This window comes from Ammospiza nelsoni, chromosome 8 (assembly GCF_027579445.1).
Source record: "Ammospiza nelsoni isolate bAmmNel1 chromosome 8, bAmmNel1.pri, whole genome shotgun sequence".
Taxonomy (NCBI): Eukaryota; Metazoa; Chordata; class Aves; order Passeriformes; family Passerellidae; genus Ammospiza; species Ammospiza nelsoni.
In genome coordinates this window covers 4,630,903-4,649,882 of record NC_080640.1, presented here as the reverse complement: position 1 = coordinate 4,649,882, position 18,980 = coordinate 4,630,903, and the positions used below count along the sequence as shown (strand labels likewise).

General features: G+C 41.9%; 1 protein-coding gene across 7 annotated transcripts in view; it reads left to right on the top strand.

Moving 5' to 3' along the window:
• Positions 1-18,980, top strand: part of TACC2 (transforming acidic coiled-coil containing protein 2) — a 128,244-nt gene that overhangs the window by 85,119 nt on the left and 24,145 nt on the right. For 6 of the 7 annotated variants that reach the window (XM_059476622.1, XM_059476628.1, XM_059476626.1 and 3 more), the window contains exons 8-11: positions 3,801-3,961; positions 10,475-11,777; positions 16,339-16,399; positions 17,464-17,671. In XM_059476622.1, the coding sequence (XP_059332605.1) occupies positions 3,801-3,961; positions 10,475-11,777; positions 16,339-16,399; positions 17,464-17,671 (1,733 nt within the window). The remainder of the gene's footprint in view (positions 1-3,800; positions 3,962-10,474; positions 11,778-16,338; positions 16,400-17,463; positions 17,672-18,980) is intronic. The other variant, XM_059476624.1, reaches the window with a different exon arrangement.

The following is an 18,980-nucleotide window of genomic DNA, read 5'->3' as shown; positions in this document are numbered from 1 at the left end:
AGGCCACACCTCTGTTGAAAGCCACTTTTTAATGAATTGAGTTTTCTGGTGGCAACTGGGGTGACCTCACTCCAGAGCTGTGTCTGCCTGGCAAGGGCAGGCAGGGAGGAGAGGCAGGGGAATGAAGAAATCTCATTCTTGCTTTCCAGCTACACTGACAAAAAGGCAAATTTTCCTTCTGAAATCGGGGAGGATTTAAATTGTAAGAACCTGTGGTTTATAAAAAAAGGTACTGTAACTTATGAGGCTGGGTTTCCACATGGCCAGAGGTGAGGAAGAGAGGTCAGCCCTGGTTCTGCCTTCAGTATTTCCTCCAGGGATTTATGTAACAGGCTGGGCAAGAGCTCAGACTTCCCAGGTGAGAGTGGGAGTGCTCAGGCTCCACACGTTGATGTGGAGCTGCCAGATTTGGTTGGTCTGGTCTGATTCTTGGATTTCCCTGTTCTCCCCTACTGTGGGACCCCATCTGTATGTGCTAGATTTACTGTTCACTGGTGTCTTTCAAGAAGGGACATGAAAGAGACAGTCTGAAAGAATGTTTTGATACTTCTGTGATCTGTATTTTTTCACCTGTTATGTACATAATCCAAAGGATACAGGTGGAGTGATATGTATGACATGTTCTGAAGGTAAGCTCCCACTAATTTCCGGGCTCCTTCCTGTAGTTCCCACTTCATCACTGCCCCACAAACAAGTCCTGCAGGCTCAAACTCTGCTGCATCCTTGGCTGGAGCTTCAGAATCATATTCTAGAAGGTACAAGACTCTTCCTTTGCTGAGAGCCTGCCCACAGCTGGACCTGTGGTGGCTGCTCCTTGTGCAGCTTTGAGTTGGTGCCAACTCTCAGGGTATGTCACAATTTGGCAATCTTGCTTTGCACCAAGAACTGTACAGCAGCAGCATTATTTCTTTCTGTTCCATGTATTCCCTGAGTTTCTCAGAGAAAAGGCATTGTGAATTGAACTGGCTGAAATACATAATTTCCTTTTCACAGAAAATCCTGTTGTTCTGGGAAAATCTTTTCTTACCATTTGAACGTAGGACTGTGGTCTTGAAAAAATACCTCATGTAAGACAGATCATCTGTATTTTCACTAAGGAAAACTGAACACAATATTTAATATTTCCAGGATGCATGTTGACTTTGGAGCACAGTACTGGAATGTGCTTCCAGGCTTTATGCCCTTGCCCAGATCCCAGGCCATGATAAAGAAGGTTTTTCTGGTATTAAGCTTCCCTTCATGTTTCTTTGTTAAATAGAATTTTCTTTGTGAACACAACTGCTTCTCATAACAAGGATTTGAGTTATGGTTAGGACAGTTCTTAACTTGATTGTACTAGCTGAAAATCAGGAGTATTGCATCAGAATCTTTTGGGAATTATTAAATATTGGCAAAACAAAGCCATTTTCTGGAGCTCAGGCACCTCAACTGTCTGTCCACAGACTCAAGAGGTTTTCCAGAGTGGAAACTCAAGCAGGGAACAAAAAAAAAGAGCAAATATTTCTATTTACTTCAAATGGTTATGCCCAGTTCATCCAAGGAAGAGACCAAGTAAACAAAGGGACCTCCTTTAAAAGGTAGATAAACAGGCACCAATTCTTTACATAATTTAAGTAAGGAGGACACAGAACTCCTCCCTCAAGGCAGTTTAACAAATCCTCCTTTGAGTAGGATATGAAAATAGAGGTTTTTCCATTCCAGTTTCTGTATATGTTACAAGGCTGTACAGTTTGGGAAAAAGGAGTCTAAACATTATTGTTTGAGTGTTACAGAGCTAGACTTGGAGTTCAAATTGTAAAGGGTGAAACATTAATTAAATGCAGCACAATGAAAACTACGTGAAAGCCTGAGAGATATGAATTACTTCTCGTTTTGTTGGTTTAGATGACAACTTCCTGGGTTTATTTTTATGACACTGGGAAAATATCACACAACTCTGTTTCTCTTTGATTCTTCAACTTTAAGGTTTCCTGAACCAGCTCCATGGAGGGAGGAGAAAGCTTATTTGTTGTTGTTGTTGAATACCTATTGTGAAGCTTTATTTATAGAAGCCTTTTGTTTGCAGCTGTTCTTTAGGCTTGAAATATGTAGAACATAAAACATGGTGCATCTTTGGGGGTGATGCAGTGTGCCTGTTCCAGTTTGACTCTTCTGTGGCCTGAGGAATGAGGATGGTTAAAGAAGTGGCACAAAGGGATTTTGAGGAGCAGATATAATGGAAAGCGACACACAGTGGTTTTGAGCTGTGTAAGTTTGGGGAGGAAATAAAGAAATCTCCAAACACCCAAAGTTATAACCTAGTAGAGCTCTTTTTGTTTCAGGAGTAGGGGTGATGAGCCAGGATTTGGTTGGTGCAGGGTCATGATGTGCATCCTGATGGGATGGGAGCTCTCTCTGGGATTCTGCAGAGAAGAGAGAGAGGGAAAATTGGGACCACTGTGCTCCTTGAGGTGTCAGGAGTGACACTGGGGTCTCTTCTTCCCCAACTCTCCTAAGGCTTTATACTGTGATAGAATTAGGCAAATGAATGTAAATCCTGTATTTGTACTTCTGACGTGGAGCTGCTTAAAATAATCATGGGTCTAGGAAACCAAACAGAGTCTGGCAGCTCTGAGTTACCTTCTAACTCAAGCAAAATGAGAGGAGTCCTTAATTTGGGCTGGGTTGTGGAGTGCTCCTGGGGGATGAAATGGCTTCTCATTTTATGGCAACACAGAACTACTGGGAAGAGGCAAATCTGTCCTGTCCTTCAGCAAACTGCTGTGTTCAATTTACTTCATTACAGATCAACAGTCCAAAACTGCATCTGACTAACAGAAGTGCTTATTGAATGTATACTGAGCATATGTTCAGTGCATATTGAACATGACACCGTTGTTACTGCATTCCTTGCTCCCAAACAAAGGATGAAATGTTTATCATTTGGGCTCAGTTTAAGTATGATCTATAGTTTCCAGACCTAGGACACTTTCTTATGGCTGTATACCTCCAAGAGCATGTGATGTGTCCTTGAATGGTTTAGATCTTCACTTAATCTTTATGTTACTCATCATTTTGTAGAGTTGCTCCCTTTCAAGCTTGTGTTTCACCTGAATGACTCCATTTGGGGTGCTGCTGACACATTTCCTGAGCTGGCACCAACCCATGGTGGTCTCTGTGTTTTTGTGTCCCTGTGAGCACATGGTGCCACAAAAGGATTATTGGTAATACCAGGATTCCATGCATTTTACAGGCTGTCTTCCCTTGTGTCACAAGGTCTGTTTGAAAAGGGCTCTGGTAAAATTCTGCTGGAAATAGGATGCAGTATTTCCATGGGAGGAGGATGCACAGGAGTTGGCTGCACCTCAGATACCTTCATGTCTGCTCTCTCACCCTTGAGGGCACACAAAGAAACTTGCTGCTGTTTTATATGTTTGGAAATTCTCATCATAATAGTCTTTTTATTTGTATTTTTTAGTTTATTTAGGTGTGCTTGTGGAAAGGAGTAGCACAGGGATGTGCACAGAGAGGGCTGAGCCTCCCTCACCCAGTGAAGCAGGATTTCCAGGATGGATTCATTTCCAAGTGTGTGTTCACTTCTGTAACACAAATGACATAAATCCTCGTCTAGGGAGAAAACCACAGCCATGACATCCTGCTCTGGAAGCCATCCTGGAATGTCAGCTCTCCTTTGGGAAACACAGGGGTAGCCTGAGAGCTGAGGTCTGTGCCACCAGCTCAGCAATCCCAGTGCTGCCAAGCCTGACCTGCAAACACGAGCCCTCCCTGTGCTCACCAGTCTCTGCTTTGATTTTCCCCAGGAGCTCTGACTCTGAAGAAGCATTTGAGACCCCAGAGTCCACTACACCTGTCAAGGCACCACCTTCACCTCCACAGCCTCCCCCTGAAGCAGCAGCAGCAGAAGTTGTTGCAGACGTAGCAGAGCAAGAAATAAAACCTCAGCTGCCCGTGGAAGATCCAGGTAAAGAGTGGTACATGTCACTGGGGGAGGTGAATATGCAGGGAGCTGTTTCTCTGAGCACTGACAAGGAATTATGCTAATAAATTGGCTTCTGGAATATTAATTAATTACCCATGCAGAGAGGAAAAAACCCTGTTGCCTCCTGGAATAAAGTAATGGAGAATCTCCATTAAATAAAGTATGGAGAATGTCCATAACATTTCAAAAATATTAAAGAAAAGAGGAGCTCTCTAGAAAAAACTTTCTTCCTTTTGTACCAAGCTTCTTTTTCTAGGATCTTTACAGAGTCAGTTGAGTAGAAAAAAGAGATGTGGGTTGCAGATGCAGGTACCTGTGTGAGCACTATTAGCTATGACAAGTAACAAAATGCCATTTTCAAATGTGTTACTGGAACAGGAGGTAGTCAGAAAACAGAATTACTGATTTTATAGGAGAGGAACGTGGAGCTGCATATGAATGTATGTATGGTATACATATGTGAAAATTGGTACGTACTGGGAAACTAAAATCTTTGAAAAGGTAGAAATGTCTTTAAAACCCAAAGAAATTCTTTCCCCCAAAAAGTGTTCTTTGTTCTCCAGATTGAGTAATGGAATATGAGGGAGTAGAAAGCATGCTATTAGCCCAAAATAGCTTTGTTTGGGCTGTCAGATGACAGCTCAACAGCTTGAGACTGAATTCCCCATTATGCTGTCTTTTTACCATCTGAAAGTCAAGTCATCTTGATCACCTGGCTAAATTGTATGCAGATAATATTTCTCCCAGCAGTCTAAAGCTGCTAAACACTTGTGTTTGGGAAGAGTTGTAGCATCCCACCAAAGGGAGTTACTCATTAAGCAATGCTGTTTAGGATCTTGATTTATGATAGGTTTTTAAGAACCTTCAAAGATTTTCTACAAACTGATTCCACAAAATAAAAACTAAATACTGAGGCACCCTGATGATTTTTCCTTTCTGCTGTTAGAGTTCCCTCTTCATTGTAGCAAAAGTTACTCATTTTGCATCTTTTTTTCTTTTTTTAAATCTTTAGCAGTCCAACGATTACAAAATAAGTGCTCAGAGAACAAAAGGAACACACATGCTGAACAGGGTTGGAGTGTGCTTTTAATTACTGCAGTAGATTATCTTCAAGCCCCTGGTTACACATGTGCTTCCCTGGCACATGTGATTCTTGTCTTCTTCCATCCCAGTTCTCCCCCTCCTTTTTTTTCAGATCTTTCTGAAGAAAATTGGGAAACTGAATTTAGCTATTCACAGCCAGTGTGAACTTTATTGGAGGCCATTGGATGGCAGAGGGAAACCAGTTCATTTGCAAATCAGATTGTCCATGGGAGGCAAGTTACAGCAAAATGACAGAGATCTGTTCAGTGATCCAAAATGACACAAAACACAGTTATACAACAGGGGAATTTATTGGAGGGGAAGAAGATGCGTAATGCAGAAAAAATCCAAATGTAGGAGGGCAGCACAAAGCATTCATTTGTTTTGGAAATCTTTAGAAGAAATAAATAATACTAAGACTATAGTTTAGGTGTTTAGAAATGAGAAAAGTTAAACATTTTGTACTGTATAAACCACTTGAGTGTCTCATAGTTTATTTATTTCATAAGTTATGCATGTGGCTGCTCACAAAGAGAATTGTAGTCCCTTCCTCAGGGGCATTGAAGCAGAGTTCCTGGATGGCACCATACAGCTAAAAACCAGGATTCACTGGAGGAGGAGTGAGGAATATGGGCAGCTGGAGAGCCTGGCACAGGCACAGGGAGAGGAGCAGTGTCCTGCTGGGCTCCTGGTTCAGCAGCCACATGGCTTTGTCTGCACAAGGGATGGGTGGCAGAGCGTGTTTGGGTGGAAGGAGGGAGCACAGTAAGTGTTTAAAGGGTTCTTTCATCTCTAGCTGACAATAATTTCTTATGCAGAGGGCTGCAGTTGTGTTGCATGATATCATTAGCACAGCAGCTGGACCCCACTGCTGGAAAGGCAAGAGGAGAGGTTTTAATTAGGTTGACTTCAGTGGTCCTTTAGTGAATATGATGAAAGTGAGCGAAGCTGGACTGGTGCTGGGTTTGTGCCAGCTCCTGGTGGGGTGAAACCTGCTGCATGGCTCTGGTCCATCAGAGCAGAGCAGAGGAGGGAGTCAGTCTGAGGGCAAGTCTGGAGGGGAAGAGGAGCAGCAGAGCAAGTATGGAAACTCCCCCTGAGCCCCAGGAATTGCCTCCAGTGAGCCCTTCCATTCCTCCCTGAATAATTCTGGGAAACACGGTTATAATCTCATATTGGAGTGTTTGAGGTTGCAATTATTATTGTCATTGTTTTAAATTATTGTTACTTGTCTCCTCAGCTCCCCATAGCAGTGTCCTCTTGTCCCTTGTTTCATCCATCTGAGCACCAGAATGTCCCCCAAGCCCATTCTCCCAAATACTCTGGTCTTGGCCAGGAATTCCTGCTTAGCAACTTTCTGTCACTTCCAATTCCTTCCCCAGATGATTACTGAATTCAGATTGTATTCACAGGGGGAAAAGTGAGAGCTGGAGTCCCCTGTGTGCATTACAGCCCAACAATCAGGATATGGGGCAGATCCTATTTTTGAGTCCTTCTGGTGCCAGGGAAATTTGATGTCAGGCTTTCCAATACAGACATAATGGTCCAGACAAAAACAAATTAAATTTTTGGTATGGGCAGCATTCTTCTTCAGAGTTTTTCCTCTTGAAGCCTGATATGGAAAATTTGAAAAGAAACTTTTATATAAAATGTTAGAATACATCTTAGAATAAATGACAAAAGTATTTTTACAGAACTTCAAACAAGTGGTACTAATTGATTTTCTCTCATCAAAGGGTTTCCATAACAAGAAGGGACTTGAAATAAACCGTATTTCAAAATTTCTGGTGTAAGGCAATTCCAGTTCCTCTATGCTTTTGGCATTTTTTCCTCATAACATAGTAACTGGGTGCGTGTTGTATGTATTTTCCAGAGGTTTGCCTTTGTTTGCTTTTTCTCTAGAAAACAGAACTGATATTCAATTTCTTCTATATTTGCTTATTACATCTGTTAAAATGTTATTTCTAAGCCTGTCAGAAGAGTGTTTCATTTTGTTTCCAGCTCAGCAGTCTTGAGGCCTATTTCCAGTTTATTTCTGCTTTAGAGATACTTCAGCAAAGTAGCCCCTTGCCTTGGCTACTTCTGTAAAAAATCAGCAGAAATTTGTTTTGTTTATTAATACACACAGTGTTACAATATTTTATTCATGTTCTCAGGCACAGGGTGGGATTCTTGGGTTTGTCCTTTGCAGGGCCAGGAGCTGGACTTCAGTGATCTTTGTGGGTTCCTTCCAACTCAGGATATTCTGTGATTCTGTGACTTTCCATCAGCTGCTGGTTCTTCCCTAGTAGGTGCCAGGTGAAAATGCCAAGTGTTAAATATGCCAGGTAACTCTGATATTTAGGTCTCATCACCTGGATACAAGAAGTCTGAGGTTTATGTTGTTGAGTTTGGGTTTGGGAATTTTTTATAGTTGATCCAGTGAAAATGTGGTTTGAATCAGAGGAATTTCCCAGTGGAAGGAGCAGAACTTGGACCTTCTTTTTTAATCAATGAAATTGGGGGTTTGAGGAGCTTGCCTGGCTTTTTTATTGCAGTGTAAGTTCCCCAGCTATCCTCCACGTTCTTGGAGAGCTTTATAAAATTTAATATCTTCTTGTGGGCAGCTCTTACCAGTATAAATTGTGGGTGACTCAAGTACCAATAGAAGGCATAAACCTGATTTAAAATGTTGTGCTGGTCTCTCTCTAGGGCAGGTAAATCCTGCCTTAAATCCCAAAGGAGCATCCTGTAGTATGTTCCTTTGTGCTCAAACTGCATTTTAATCAACTACTGTAGTGATACTGATTGGCTTGATTTTGTGTTGTAAAAGGACAAATGTCCCTGCTCTCTGAACAGGCTGTTAATGTCAGGAAAGTGTGGTCTTCATGGCTTTGTGGTAATAAAGCCTTGAGTACCATTTATGCCTCCTGCCCCAGCAATTCTGCTGCTGCCAGGAGTGAGCCAGGCCTGTTGTAAAGCCAGAAGAGGCTGACAGCAGCATTTCTCTTCTGCCAAGAGCTGTTTGCTGGGACAGTTTCACATCTTGTTTCATAAAGAAACAATGAAAATATCGAGCAGCGCTCTGCAGAAATCCGTACTCTTGAGTAAAAGGGATTTGATGAGGAGGAAGTCATGAAATAAGCAGTTAAAGAAGATTAAAGCCTTGCACTGTGTGGAGCACACAGAATTGAAATGCTGCTTTGTTGGGAGTAGCTACAAAGCCTTGGACGTTCCCTTTGCATGATGCATCCCAAACCTCAGCCTCCTATTTACAGTCCAAGTCCTGCAAGGCAATGGTTTATTTTATTATATTTTACTTTGTTTTAATGCATGTTTATAACTACTTGGAACGAGGGCCTCGATGCTGTTGAGGGTTTTGACGTAGGCAGGAATGAAAACAGGGCATAACTGCAGATGACTCCTCGTTCAGATCCCACTTTGATTTCTTGCTGACCTACATTTGTACTCCACTGGCACCCCAATGTTTATTGTGATGTATTCCCCTGAAGTGCCTCCCAGTCTCCTCTCAGGGTGAAAGGGACAGATGAGGCTGATGCTGGAGGTCTGTGTCACTCTCTGAGTGCCCTTTACAGGAGTCCCATCAGTGTCACCAAGTGATGTGTCTGTGAAGTGAGCACCAGCCTAATTAATGACCCCTCAGCCAGGCTGAAACCAACCCAAACCAGTGGGGATTAGGGGAAAATAAACTGTTCTGAAGTACTGCTACACCATTAGCATTCATTTAGCTGAAAAAACACATTAGAATATTATTTTAATTGATGTATCCTAGTGAACTTCCACAGTCTTAAAAGAAAAGCTGCGTGGCTGTCATCCCTTTGACCATCTCTGGAAGTACATGGTGCCACTTTGGGAAATGTGTCCAATTCCCTTAAATCCTTTCCTGTGCTCTACACCCATAAATAATAATCCTTGCAGACACACAATTTCTTCTGAAACTAAGGAAATATTTTTTTCCATTTTATTAATCCATTCATAGCTTCTCACTAACATAATAATTGATTGTCTGTATTGCTTTTATGAACAGTGTTAATGAATGTAGCAGGGCCAAATGAGAGTTATTCTGCAAAACATGTCAGGATTGGAATGAAAAGGATGAGCAGAAATGTCTCTGAAATCGTTTAGGGTTGAGCAAAACACTCTTTTTCTTTGACTGTTTTTCTTTATAATTGCATAATTAAAAAAAGATGACAATGTGAAGAAGGCTGTGTTGCTTCAACAGGAGCCATGGGGGATTTTGCTCCTCTGTGAGAGCTGAGAGCAGCTGGCTGAGCCCAGCCTGAGCTGGGAGCTGGAGAGAGCTGTCCCAGGCCTGGGGGACACACAGGGACACACAGGGACAGAGGTGGCCCTGGGTCATTCAGGTCAGAGTAGTGCAGACACAGCAGGAGCAAAACATATGCAGGATTAGTAAAACATTTGCATAATCAACTTAATGAGCTACAAGGCAGCAAGGACCATCACCTTCATGCTTTTCTACCTCTCTGTTCTCTAATTTTTTTGTTAAGCACTGTTTCCCTACTTTGTCCAACAGTTGTTTTATCCCAAGTGAAGAGACTTCAATAAATCATTTTAGGATTCTATTCAATAAGAGAACCTTTAATTGCAGTGGAAAGCTGCTTGGATTAAGAGTCTTGACATAAATCTCTCTACAAAATTTTCTTTTCATCAACAAGTTAGAACTTCACTTGGAAAAACATGGTTTAAATAACCAGTAGGGGCTTCCAGCTTTTTAAAGGAAGAATTTTCAACTGAAAATATTTGTGGAGTTCTCTAAATGACCTTTTTTTCTTTTACCTTTACCATAATTTATTTCATATCAAGTTCACAATTATTCATGTCTTATTATAAACTTGTAATTATTGACTGCTTGGGGCAGACAGAGGAGCAGCATTGATGGGTTGTGGAGAGGAAGCCATTTTCCTCTGGGTAAATTGGTAAAAATAGCACATGGAGAACAAAACTTAAGGTCAACATGTAGTTACTGAAGCACCAGTCAATTTACAGGAGATTTACTTCATAAGAGCTCTGACACAATTGTGTGACCTCTTTATAGTAGTAGAAAATGGGAGTAAAAAAGTGCTTTATGTGCAGTTTTTCTGGTATTGGCAATATTTAGTATATTATGATAATATCCATCTCTACAAGTGGTAGTTTAGAGGGGGTGCTTTAGAGGCTATTGCAAATACATATTTTGGTTTTTTGTGAAACTTGCCTTGAATCCTGTTCCGGGGAGAACAGATCTATTTTTTCCCCAATCTGGTTCATATATTGGAAAATCACTTTTGTTTGCTAATTTGTATGATTTTAATGCCTTTTGCTTGTAGTAATATTAGATTGCAATGAAACCTCCTAAGCCCCAGTTGTGACGAGGTGTTTGAAGTGCCCTGATTTTTCTGTTTGCCCCCGCAGGGCTGTGTGCAGAAGCTGAGCCCGTAACCGATGTGTCACACAGCGAGCCAGTTCAGGAGAGCCCCTTCTGTCCCCCCTGCCACTCCTTCTCCACTGTCTTCGACGAGGACAAGCCCATAGCCAGCAGCGGAACCTACAACTTGGATTTTGATAACATTGAGCTGGTTGATTCTCTCCATGCCTTAGGACCGAGCTCTGCAGAGCCCAAGAATCGTGACCCCAAAGCAAATGTCCGGAGAAAATCCACGGATTCGGTCCCAGTGTCCAAATCCACGTTGTCTCGGTCCCTCAGCCTGCAGGCCAGTGATTTTGATGGAGCATCTTACCTCGGCAACAGTGAGACATTAGCACCCTCAGCAGATGCCTACGGTACTGGTTCCAGCAGCGCTTCCAGTACCCTCAAGAGAACAAAAAAACCCAGACCAGCTTCCTTAAAAAAGAAGCAGTCAGCCAAAAAACCTCTGGATGCTCCACTGGTGAAGGAAACCCCACAAGAACCGCCCGAGCTTGGCCAAGCAGCTTGTGAGGACAAAGCACCTGAGGTGAAGGCTGACTCAGCAAAGCCTGAATGTACTGAACCTTCCAAAATCTCTGCTGAGAAAGAGGAGGCCCCGTCTGTGCCTGAAGGGTCCGAGCCCTCGGATCTGGACCATTTGGAAGGGATTGGTGCATTCGGCTCCGGAGGCAGCAAGGTGCAGAACTCGCCCCCTGGCAGCAGGAAAACGCTGCCTCTAACCACGGCCCCCGAGGCTGTGGAGGTGACTCCACCAGACACCGGGGGACAGGAGGACCCTCCCATCAAAGCAGTGAGGCTGGAGTTTGACTACTCCGAGGTGAAAGGGGGGAGTGAAGAGCAGCAGGAGAGCGCTCCTCCTCCCAAAAAAGCAGGGAAAAAGCCTGGTGCTAAAATGCCGCTCCGGAGGCCAAAGACTAAAAAGGCGGTGGAGAAGCTTGACAATGCTCCGACCACCCCGACCAAGTCGCCCACTGATCCAAACGAAATCCCCATCACTAAAGGCTCTTACACTTTTGATATCGACAAGTGGGACGATCCCAATTTTAACCCCTTCTCGTCCAGTTCAAAAATGCAGGAGTCTCCCAAACTGCCTCAACAAACGTACAGCTTCGAGCCGGACATGTGTGAGGACTCCATTGATCCTTTCAAGACTTCTTCTAAGATTGCCAGCTCGCCTTCCAAATCTCCAGCTTCCTTTGAGATACCAGCCAGTGCCAACGAAACAAATGGGACAGAAGGAGACAGCCTGAACAAACCTGCCAAGAAGAAGAAGACGCCATTAAAAACGTAAGTTAAAGGGCAAAGATGTTTCTAGAATAGAAGCAGCACATCCCTTAGCAAAGTTACACAGGATTTATAGCTGAATAGAGAGAGGGAGGTCACTTTGGGTGTTGGTGGCCACAACTGGAGCCATGCTGAGCTGTTCTTGCTCTCAGCCTGTTTCCTCAATAATTTGGTATTTCCAGAACTACCAAGCCACATTAGGCAACTGCATTTTTCAAGTCTTTGGGCTCAGCATAGTTCTGAACCTGGTTAAATTTTATCAGTTATATACCCAATTTTATTGGTTGTGTACCCAATTTTATCAGTTATATACCCAATTTTATTGGTTATGTACCCAGTTTTATCAGTTATGTACCCAATTTTCTGTGACCTTGTTCTGGGAAGTTGATGCCTTTTAAGATGATCAAAGTAATCACACCAGCACAACTATTTTATGAATCATTGTTTTTGAGCGTGGGATGTGAAATAGTGACAGTGAAAGGCAGTGTCAATCTCGTACTGCAAACAGCGGGAAGATGGTTTCATCCAGTGACTTATGGTATTTAAAAGAAAATTGCATGGAGCAGAAGAGTGGAGTATGGAAATAAATACATTTTTTAAAAATATATACACTACTAAGAGATGTGAAAAAATTCCTTTTTATGAAAAAGCTTACAATTGTGCAGAGTTTAAAATATCCAAAACTACTATATGTTAGGGAAATATCCAGCTTTTAGACATGGGTGACAAATTCCAGGATAAATATTCTATGTTGCTGTTAGATATTTGGTTAAAAACCCCTATGGCTGGTTGCTGATTTGCATGTTGCTTTATCTACACAGATATGGTTATTTTGAGTTGGTGACCACTGAGTTTAAGTGTCCCATATATCTGAAATTTATCTCCTGTGTATATCTGTAAGAAAGTATCTCAGTTCGTGTTCCTTTATGGTTTAAATGTCTCAGCTGACTAACAAACATGGGAGCAAATTTTTTAAATGCCAATTTAAGATAAGTGGTTAATGTAAAGCAGTACAAAAGCTGATCTCCTGTACAGGGTGAGATGGAGATTATTCAGATTTTTCTGAATAGCCTCCTGCCTTCTAAGCTTGTAATTCAAGTCCCTTGTCAGATTTGAGGAAGCTTGTGCCTTTATTTTATTTTGTTTCTAGGGGTGTTTCTGACTTATTGATAGTTTAGTTTTGTAGTTGAGTTGTTTTCTTTGGGAGAGGAGCCTGGTTTTTCTGATGTTGCTACATTTTGAGGTTTACCTGAAATTTAGTGGTAAATGCCATTTCTCCATGCCTGCAGTCCAAACTGATTTGGTCCAAACCAAGAAGATTTAAAAGTCTGACGGCAAGGGAGGAACAATTTGAATGTTACTGGGGAAGTGCAGAGGGAAATTTTAATATCACCAGATCTTTAAGATTTTGCAGCCAGCCAGAGTGTCCTTGTGTCTTCCAGTAGCTGGAGCTGACAGACCCCCAGAGTGGCCTCTTGGGTTCTCCCATCTGCTTTGAATACTGGAAAGAATTCCAAAGTTGAGTTTACAGAGAGTTTACTAAGCCATTTTCGTCCTTGAGAAAATCCATCATGGGAGCATTCTGTCTTGGAATCCCAAAGTTCAGTGCTGGTGTTTATCAGGGTGGGGAGGTGAAGCTCCCCCAGCTCAGGGCTCACAAGTTCTTGGGTCAGAAGGGCTGCAGGAATTCCCAGCCCGTGCTTGGCTCTGCTTTCACTGGTTGTGTTGTGTATTTCTCACTGCAGCCCTGTAACCTACTTTTGCAAATGATTTTCTTTTTTTTTTACAAAGATGAGGCTGAATATTAATAACCCATTGCAGCCTGCAGCTGTGGTACTTTCTAGAAGAAAATTACCTTCAGGGTTGAGAGGGGATGCCAGGGTAGGCAGTGGCAGGAGGTTTTATTAGCCCTGTTGAGGGGTGCAGAAAAATCAAACCCTGTTTGGAAGCAAGTTCCTCATGTGGAAAGGCAGTGAGTTCTAGATTAGAGTGAAGAAGCCAGGCATGAGTTCAAGCCTTTGCTGAGCTTGTACTGCCTTGAATCTGAGCCCTGTGCTCTGTTTAACATGTGCTAAATCAGTGAAAATAATCAATTTTTGTTCTTGAATGAAACTGCAAGAATTTAAGCACTGACCTCCCTATAAAAAATGAGGATTTTACAAGAGATGTGAGCTCGACACAAACTGCTCTCATCTCCCCGAGTGCTGAGCTGCTTGGAGACAATCTCACTGCTCAGGTGATGCTGAGCACGAGCAGCTGATGCCTCCCCAGAGCCAGCTCACAGTGATGAGTAAAAATAAGTGGTTTGTAGAGATATTGCTTGTGCAGGCATGGCTCTGGCAGCCCTTGGATGGCTGGAGGCTGTTTGGAAATGGAAGGTGCCAGCTGTCATGAGCATTGCACGTGAGGAGAGATGAGCAGAAGCTGCCAAGCTTATAAGTAAATGAAAACTTCTCTTAGTTTAAGATGTTTGGCAAGGTTTGGTTCTGCTTTGGGGGTAACTAATTTGCTGTGTTAGAAAACCAGGTTAGGTTTTGGAGAGAACCAAACCAGCTGAGATTTAAAGAAATGTCATTTTCTATCCTGACCTGGGTAGATGGCTTGAAATGGTCAAGTGGCTTTTTCTGTGCTGTCACAACACATCAGCCAACATGACAAAACCTGGGATAACTGTGCCCTCTCCTTAGGCTTAGCTGCCATTCAACAACAGTTTTGCATCTCATATAATAACAAATACTGTGCTCTGAAAAGCAAGCAGGGGGCCTCCATCAGGGCAGGCAAGGACAGTTAGTGTGTTGAGAGGAATTAACTTCAGGTGTCAGCTTTGAAAAATGTGTTTTGTGAGATGAAAACGTTTTAAAAGTATAACATTGAACTAGAAAACATTGAAGGACTTGATGAATATTTTTATTTTCTCCTTGTGTGTTTCAAAATAAAAAGTAGGGGTTAAGATTATACAGGTAGAAAATCTGCATGATCAGATTGCCTTAACACATTAACAGTATTTGTAGGTTAATCTTTTTTGTCAGTTCCTTCTGTCTGTCTCTCTTTTCTTTGTCTTCTTTGTCTTAGGATGGTAGAAGATGTGATGTCTGTATGTTCTCTGTTGTAAGTAATTCTAAGCTAACAATTCAAATTTCCTCTTTGATTTATGGGCTTTTTAATTTTACTTATTTATTTTGCAGCATGATCAGTTATTATTCAGCATGCAGCTTTTATGTTAATGATTTCACTTCACTTGCACATATGAAAGCTATTTTAAGTAAGATGCCTGACTGTGATTGAGTTTGCCTCATTATCTGTTGCCTATCAAAGAAGATCCTCATTTAAAACCTATAGAAATTTTGTATCCTTGAGCTAAAATGTGGAAGTTTTATTTCTACCACTGAACAACATTGTGCAATCAATTCCTTGTAAATACTACATAAAATGCTTATCTTTCTTGAAGGAAAAAGTTATCCTAATTAATTCTGTCATCATAACTGGATAATTAATGGCATTGAACACACCAATATTCAGCTGCCCAATTTATTTTCCTCTCTAGATGTGGTATTGATTTACCCTCGGCCCATGGAAAGCCACCATTAGAATTTCTGGTGTCAGCCTTGCCGTCATTGATCAGGGATGAGCTGGTGGGCTCAGTAATTTTTGCCACTGCATCTCAGTTCAAACATAAAGTCTTTATCAGTGAGTTTGCTAGAGTATTTTTCTCCCTTTTGTAGCTAGTAACATCAATAGTTTTGAATAACTCCAGCAATGTGCATCAAGAAAATAGACAAATAATTAGTTTATTCTTGGTTAGAAAATATTTTTAGCCAATTATGAGTAAAGGCAACATTAATAATTATATACCATCATGACATAATTTATATTCTTCATTCATTTTGCTTGACTGAAACCTGTGGGGTTTTGGAGGGCTACAATGTCTGTGCTTCTTCTGCACTGTGAGGTGTCAGGGGAACTGGAAGCAGAATTGCCATATTTCTTGGTTTATTTGTTTTTAAAAAGGTCTGTTCTGCCCATTTGTAATGACACAGCTCATTCTTGCATCTGGGAGCAGCATCTGCCTCAGATGGTTTTATATAGTTCATCTAAAGCAAACCAGGTTTTTTCTTCCTGGTTTTTGGGGTCATTGGAGCCCAAGTTTATCCCAGTTTGAATTCTCAGGTGAAGGTGTGGGTTAGACCTAATTTTGGGATGTGAAACTGAAGCAGACAGAAGCTGAATCATTTCCACAGGGCCCTGGAGGGAGCCTGTGGTGGAGCAGGGATTTGAATTGCAGCTGAATTTGAAATGCAGTCTGCTCTGTGAATGTGTCAGGAGTTAGCATGAAAAATATGGCAATCCTGCTGCTCTCAGCTTTGGAGGGATGGAGGCCTGTTCCAAATGCATGACAAAATATGTACCCATGGCATGGTTCTCTGTGGTGCTGCTTCCAAATGGATGGGATTTTAATGCAGAAGGGTTACAGAGGTTGCATTGTCTGTGGATGTCTCTTGCTAAGTGTGAAATGACCTGATTCTTGCTGCTGTTACCATATTAACAGTTTGAACTTTATTTTCAGTGATACATTTAGGGTGAAAAAATCACCAAAAAGATCTCCACTATCTGATCCTCCTTCTCAGGTAAATTGCTGCCTTATTTTGATGCATGTAATTTGTGTCCTTGAAGGGATTAAAAGAAGGAAATTTTATTAATTTAATTAGAATTGTATGTTTAATAACAGAAGATATTTTTGTTGTAGACCTGCAGTTTCAGTAATAGAGGAGATTTTTGTAAAAAATGTGCATAAGTCCCAAGTATAGGACATTAGGCTATTACCATAAAGGCTATTACCATTTGTCCTCTAAATACAATATATAGTAGATCTAGTATTTTCTCTGGGAATTCCAGCTAGAGTATTAGCTAATGTACTTTGGGAAGTCCTCTGTTAAGATGGAGCAAGGATATGAGTAAATATCTTCAGTCAGTTGTCTGAAAAACAAGACCATCGCTATCCACCGTGGAATTTTTAGATTAGGAAGTAAGAAACTAAATGCATCAAATTGGTGGGTTGGAAGGGAAATAGAAATAAACCAAGTGGGCTGATCTCCCAGGAGCATGTGCTTGGATAGCTTGATTCCATGTTGTAAAATGCTGGCAGGTGGTTTTCTTGGAAGAGAAGTTGACAAAAGCTGCTCTTCCACAGAGGCCTGACTGCTTTGATGTGGCACAGCTCCTTCCATGCTGCTGCTCCTCTTCCTGCTCTCCATCCTGCCCTTTTGTTTGTGCTGCTTGGCAGTGTAGAAGTGAAGAGAGGGGAAAGGGTTCGTGACCTCGTGGCCCCACAAGGGTTTGCTCCTATGAAGGAAGCCTGAAAAGTCAGTTTTGATAGTCAGGGATTTCAGTGGTGGGTGATGTGTGCCACTTGTGTCAAGTGCATAACAGATTTTAACAGCTCTGGATCTTCTTTCTTCCCTGTTATCAAAGCAGCTTTGCAATGCAAGTGTTTATCATCAAAGAGCTGAGTTATACTGGGAAAACTTGCTGCTGGTAGAGTCAGTATTTTCCATTAAGTATTTTATACAGCACTGCAGCAGAGATTATGGAATTAAAGAGATGGCTCTGGTGGTGCAGGGGAATTCAGAGATGGAGCTGTTCCACGTGTTAGTGAAAGATAATGGAATTAACTGGCTCTTGTTTGCTGCAGGATCCCACTCCACTGCCAACTCCAGAAACACCTCCTGTCATCTCCACGGTGGTTCACGCCACGGATGAGGAGAAGCTGGCGTCCTCTGTGACGGGGCAGAAATGGACCTGCATGACTGTGGACCTGAACACGGACAAGCAGGACTACCCTCAGCCCTCTGACCTGTCCACCTTTGTCAATGAGACCAAGTTCAGCTCTCCCACAGAGGGTACTGCTCCAGCCAGGGGGGTTTGCTGAGAGACAGGGCTTGCTTTGGCCAGGGGTATTCTCTGCTGAATGCAGACTCTTACTAGGGAACCCTAAAAATGGTGCTGTGCTCTCTGGGCCATTCTGGGGAGCATGGCAATTATGGGGAGCTGAATGTAAAACCCCAACAGTCCAGCCTTGAGTTTTCAGGAAAGAAAAGATACTTAAAGGGAAATGAGAGGGCCTTCAGAGAAAGGTTTTGTTTCCTTTGTGTGATTGATTGTTCTTCTCTGTGAGCAGTGTGTTCTCTCTACTGGAGAATGGGGAGTGATACTGCTCCAGAGTCACTGAACTACTGATTCTGCCCGAGCCTGTTCCTTAACCTGCATGGGGAAAGGTCCCATGTTAAAATTCTGCTCAAATTTTCTGTATTGCAGTAATACCCATACCATGCTATCTCTCTTCCAGCTTCCTGGGCTCCAAGTATCTTCATGCATAAAAGTGTCCAGGATATCCCCTCTATAAGATAGTTGCCATTCATATTTCCAGATAAAATTCCCTACTAGGTCAACTATAAAAGTTTTTCCTTCCATACTTTCCTATAAGCAGCTGGGAGCTAAAGCTGGAAGTTTCTGTTTAGAGAACTGTCATTCCAGGTCTGTGAAATTTGGAAGGGACAGAATTAAGAAAATTTGTGTGTGGCCTTCCTTGGGGCTACCAGAGGGAATTTGCTTTGCAACATCTGCTCCAAAGGCAGATGTTCAGCTTTGTGGGTGGGAAACATGTTTGAGTTTAACTTGGCTTAAACTTTTTCTTCTTGATTAGGATTCATTTTTTCCCCCCAGCCTTTCAGTCCCTGTCCCAATCTACTATTAAATCTACTTTCTGCCATTTTAGGCTGGGTCTAAATTTGTGCCTGATTAAAAACTTTTAGGTCAAGGTGTTTGACATCAAAAAGCAACAACAGTCACAGTGCTTTTGTTGATATGCACATGCTTTCATGCCCTGGGCTTTTCTGAAATCTGTTGAGTATTCTAAACAGATCAGTATTTCAGTCTGGATGAATTCATAAATTTTAGACATTGACTTCCCTGTATTTGAATTTTAAAAAATAACTTAAAAAACACTTTTTAGAAAATAAGCACCCCTAAATCTGGGAAGATGGGAACTATATGAAAGAAAATGGAACAAAAGAATAGTGAAAGACACTCTGAAACAATCATTTTAGCTTTCAAAGTGGGTAGAAGAAAGTGAGCAAAGCTCCTAATTAAATGGTAATTGTCTTGTCTCATGTGTGCTGCATGGTACAGTCAGGGTTTCAGATTACACAC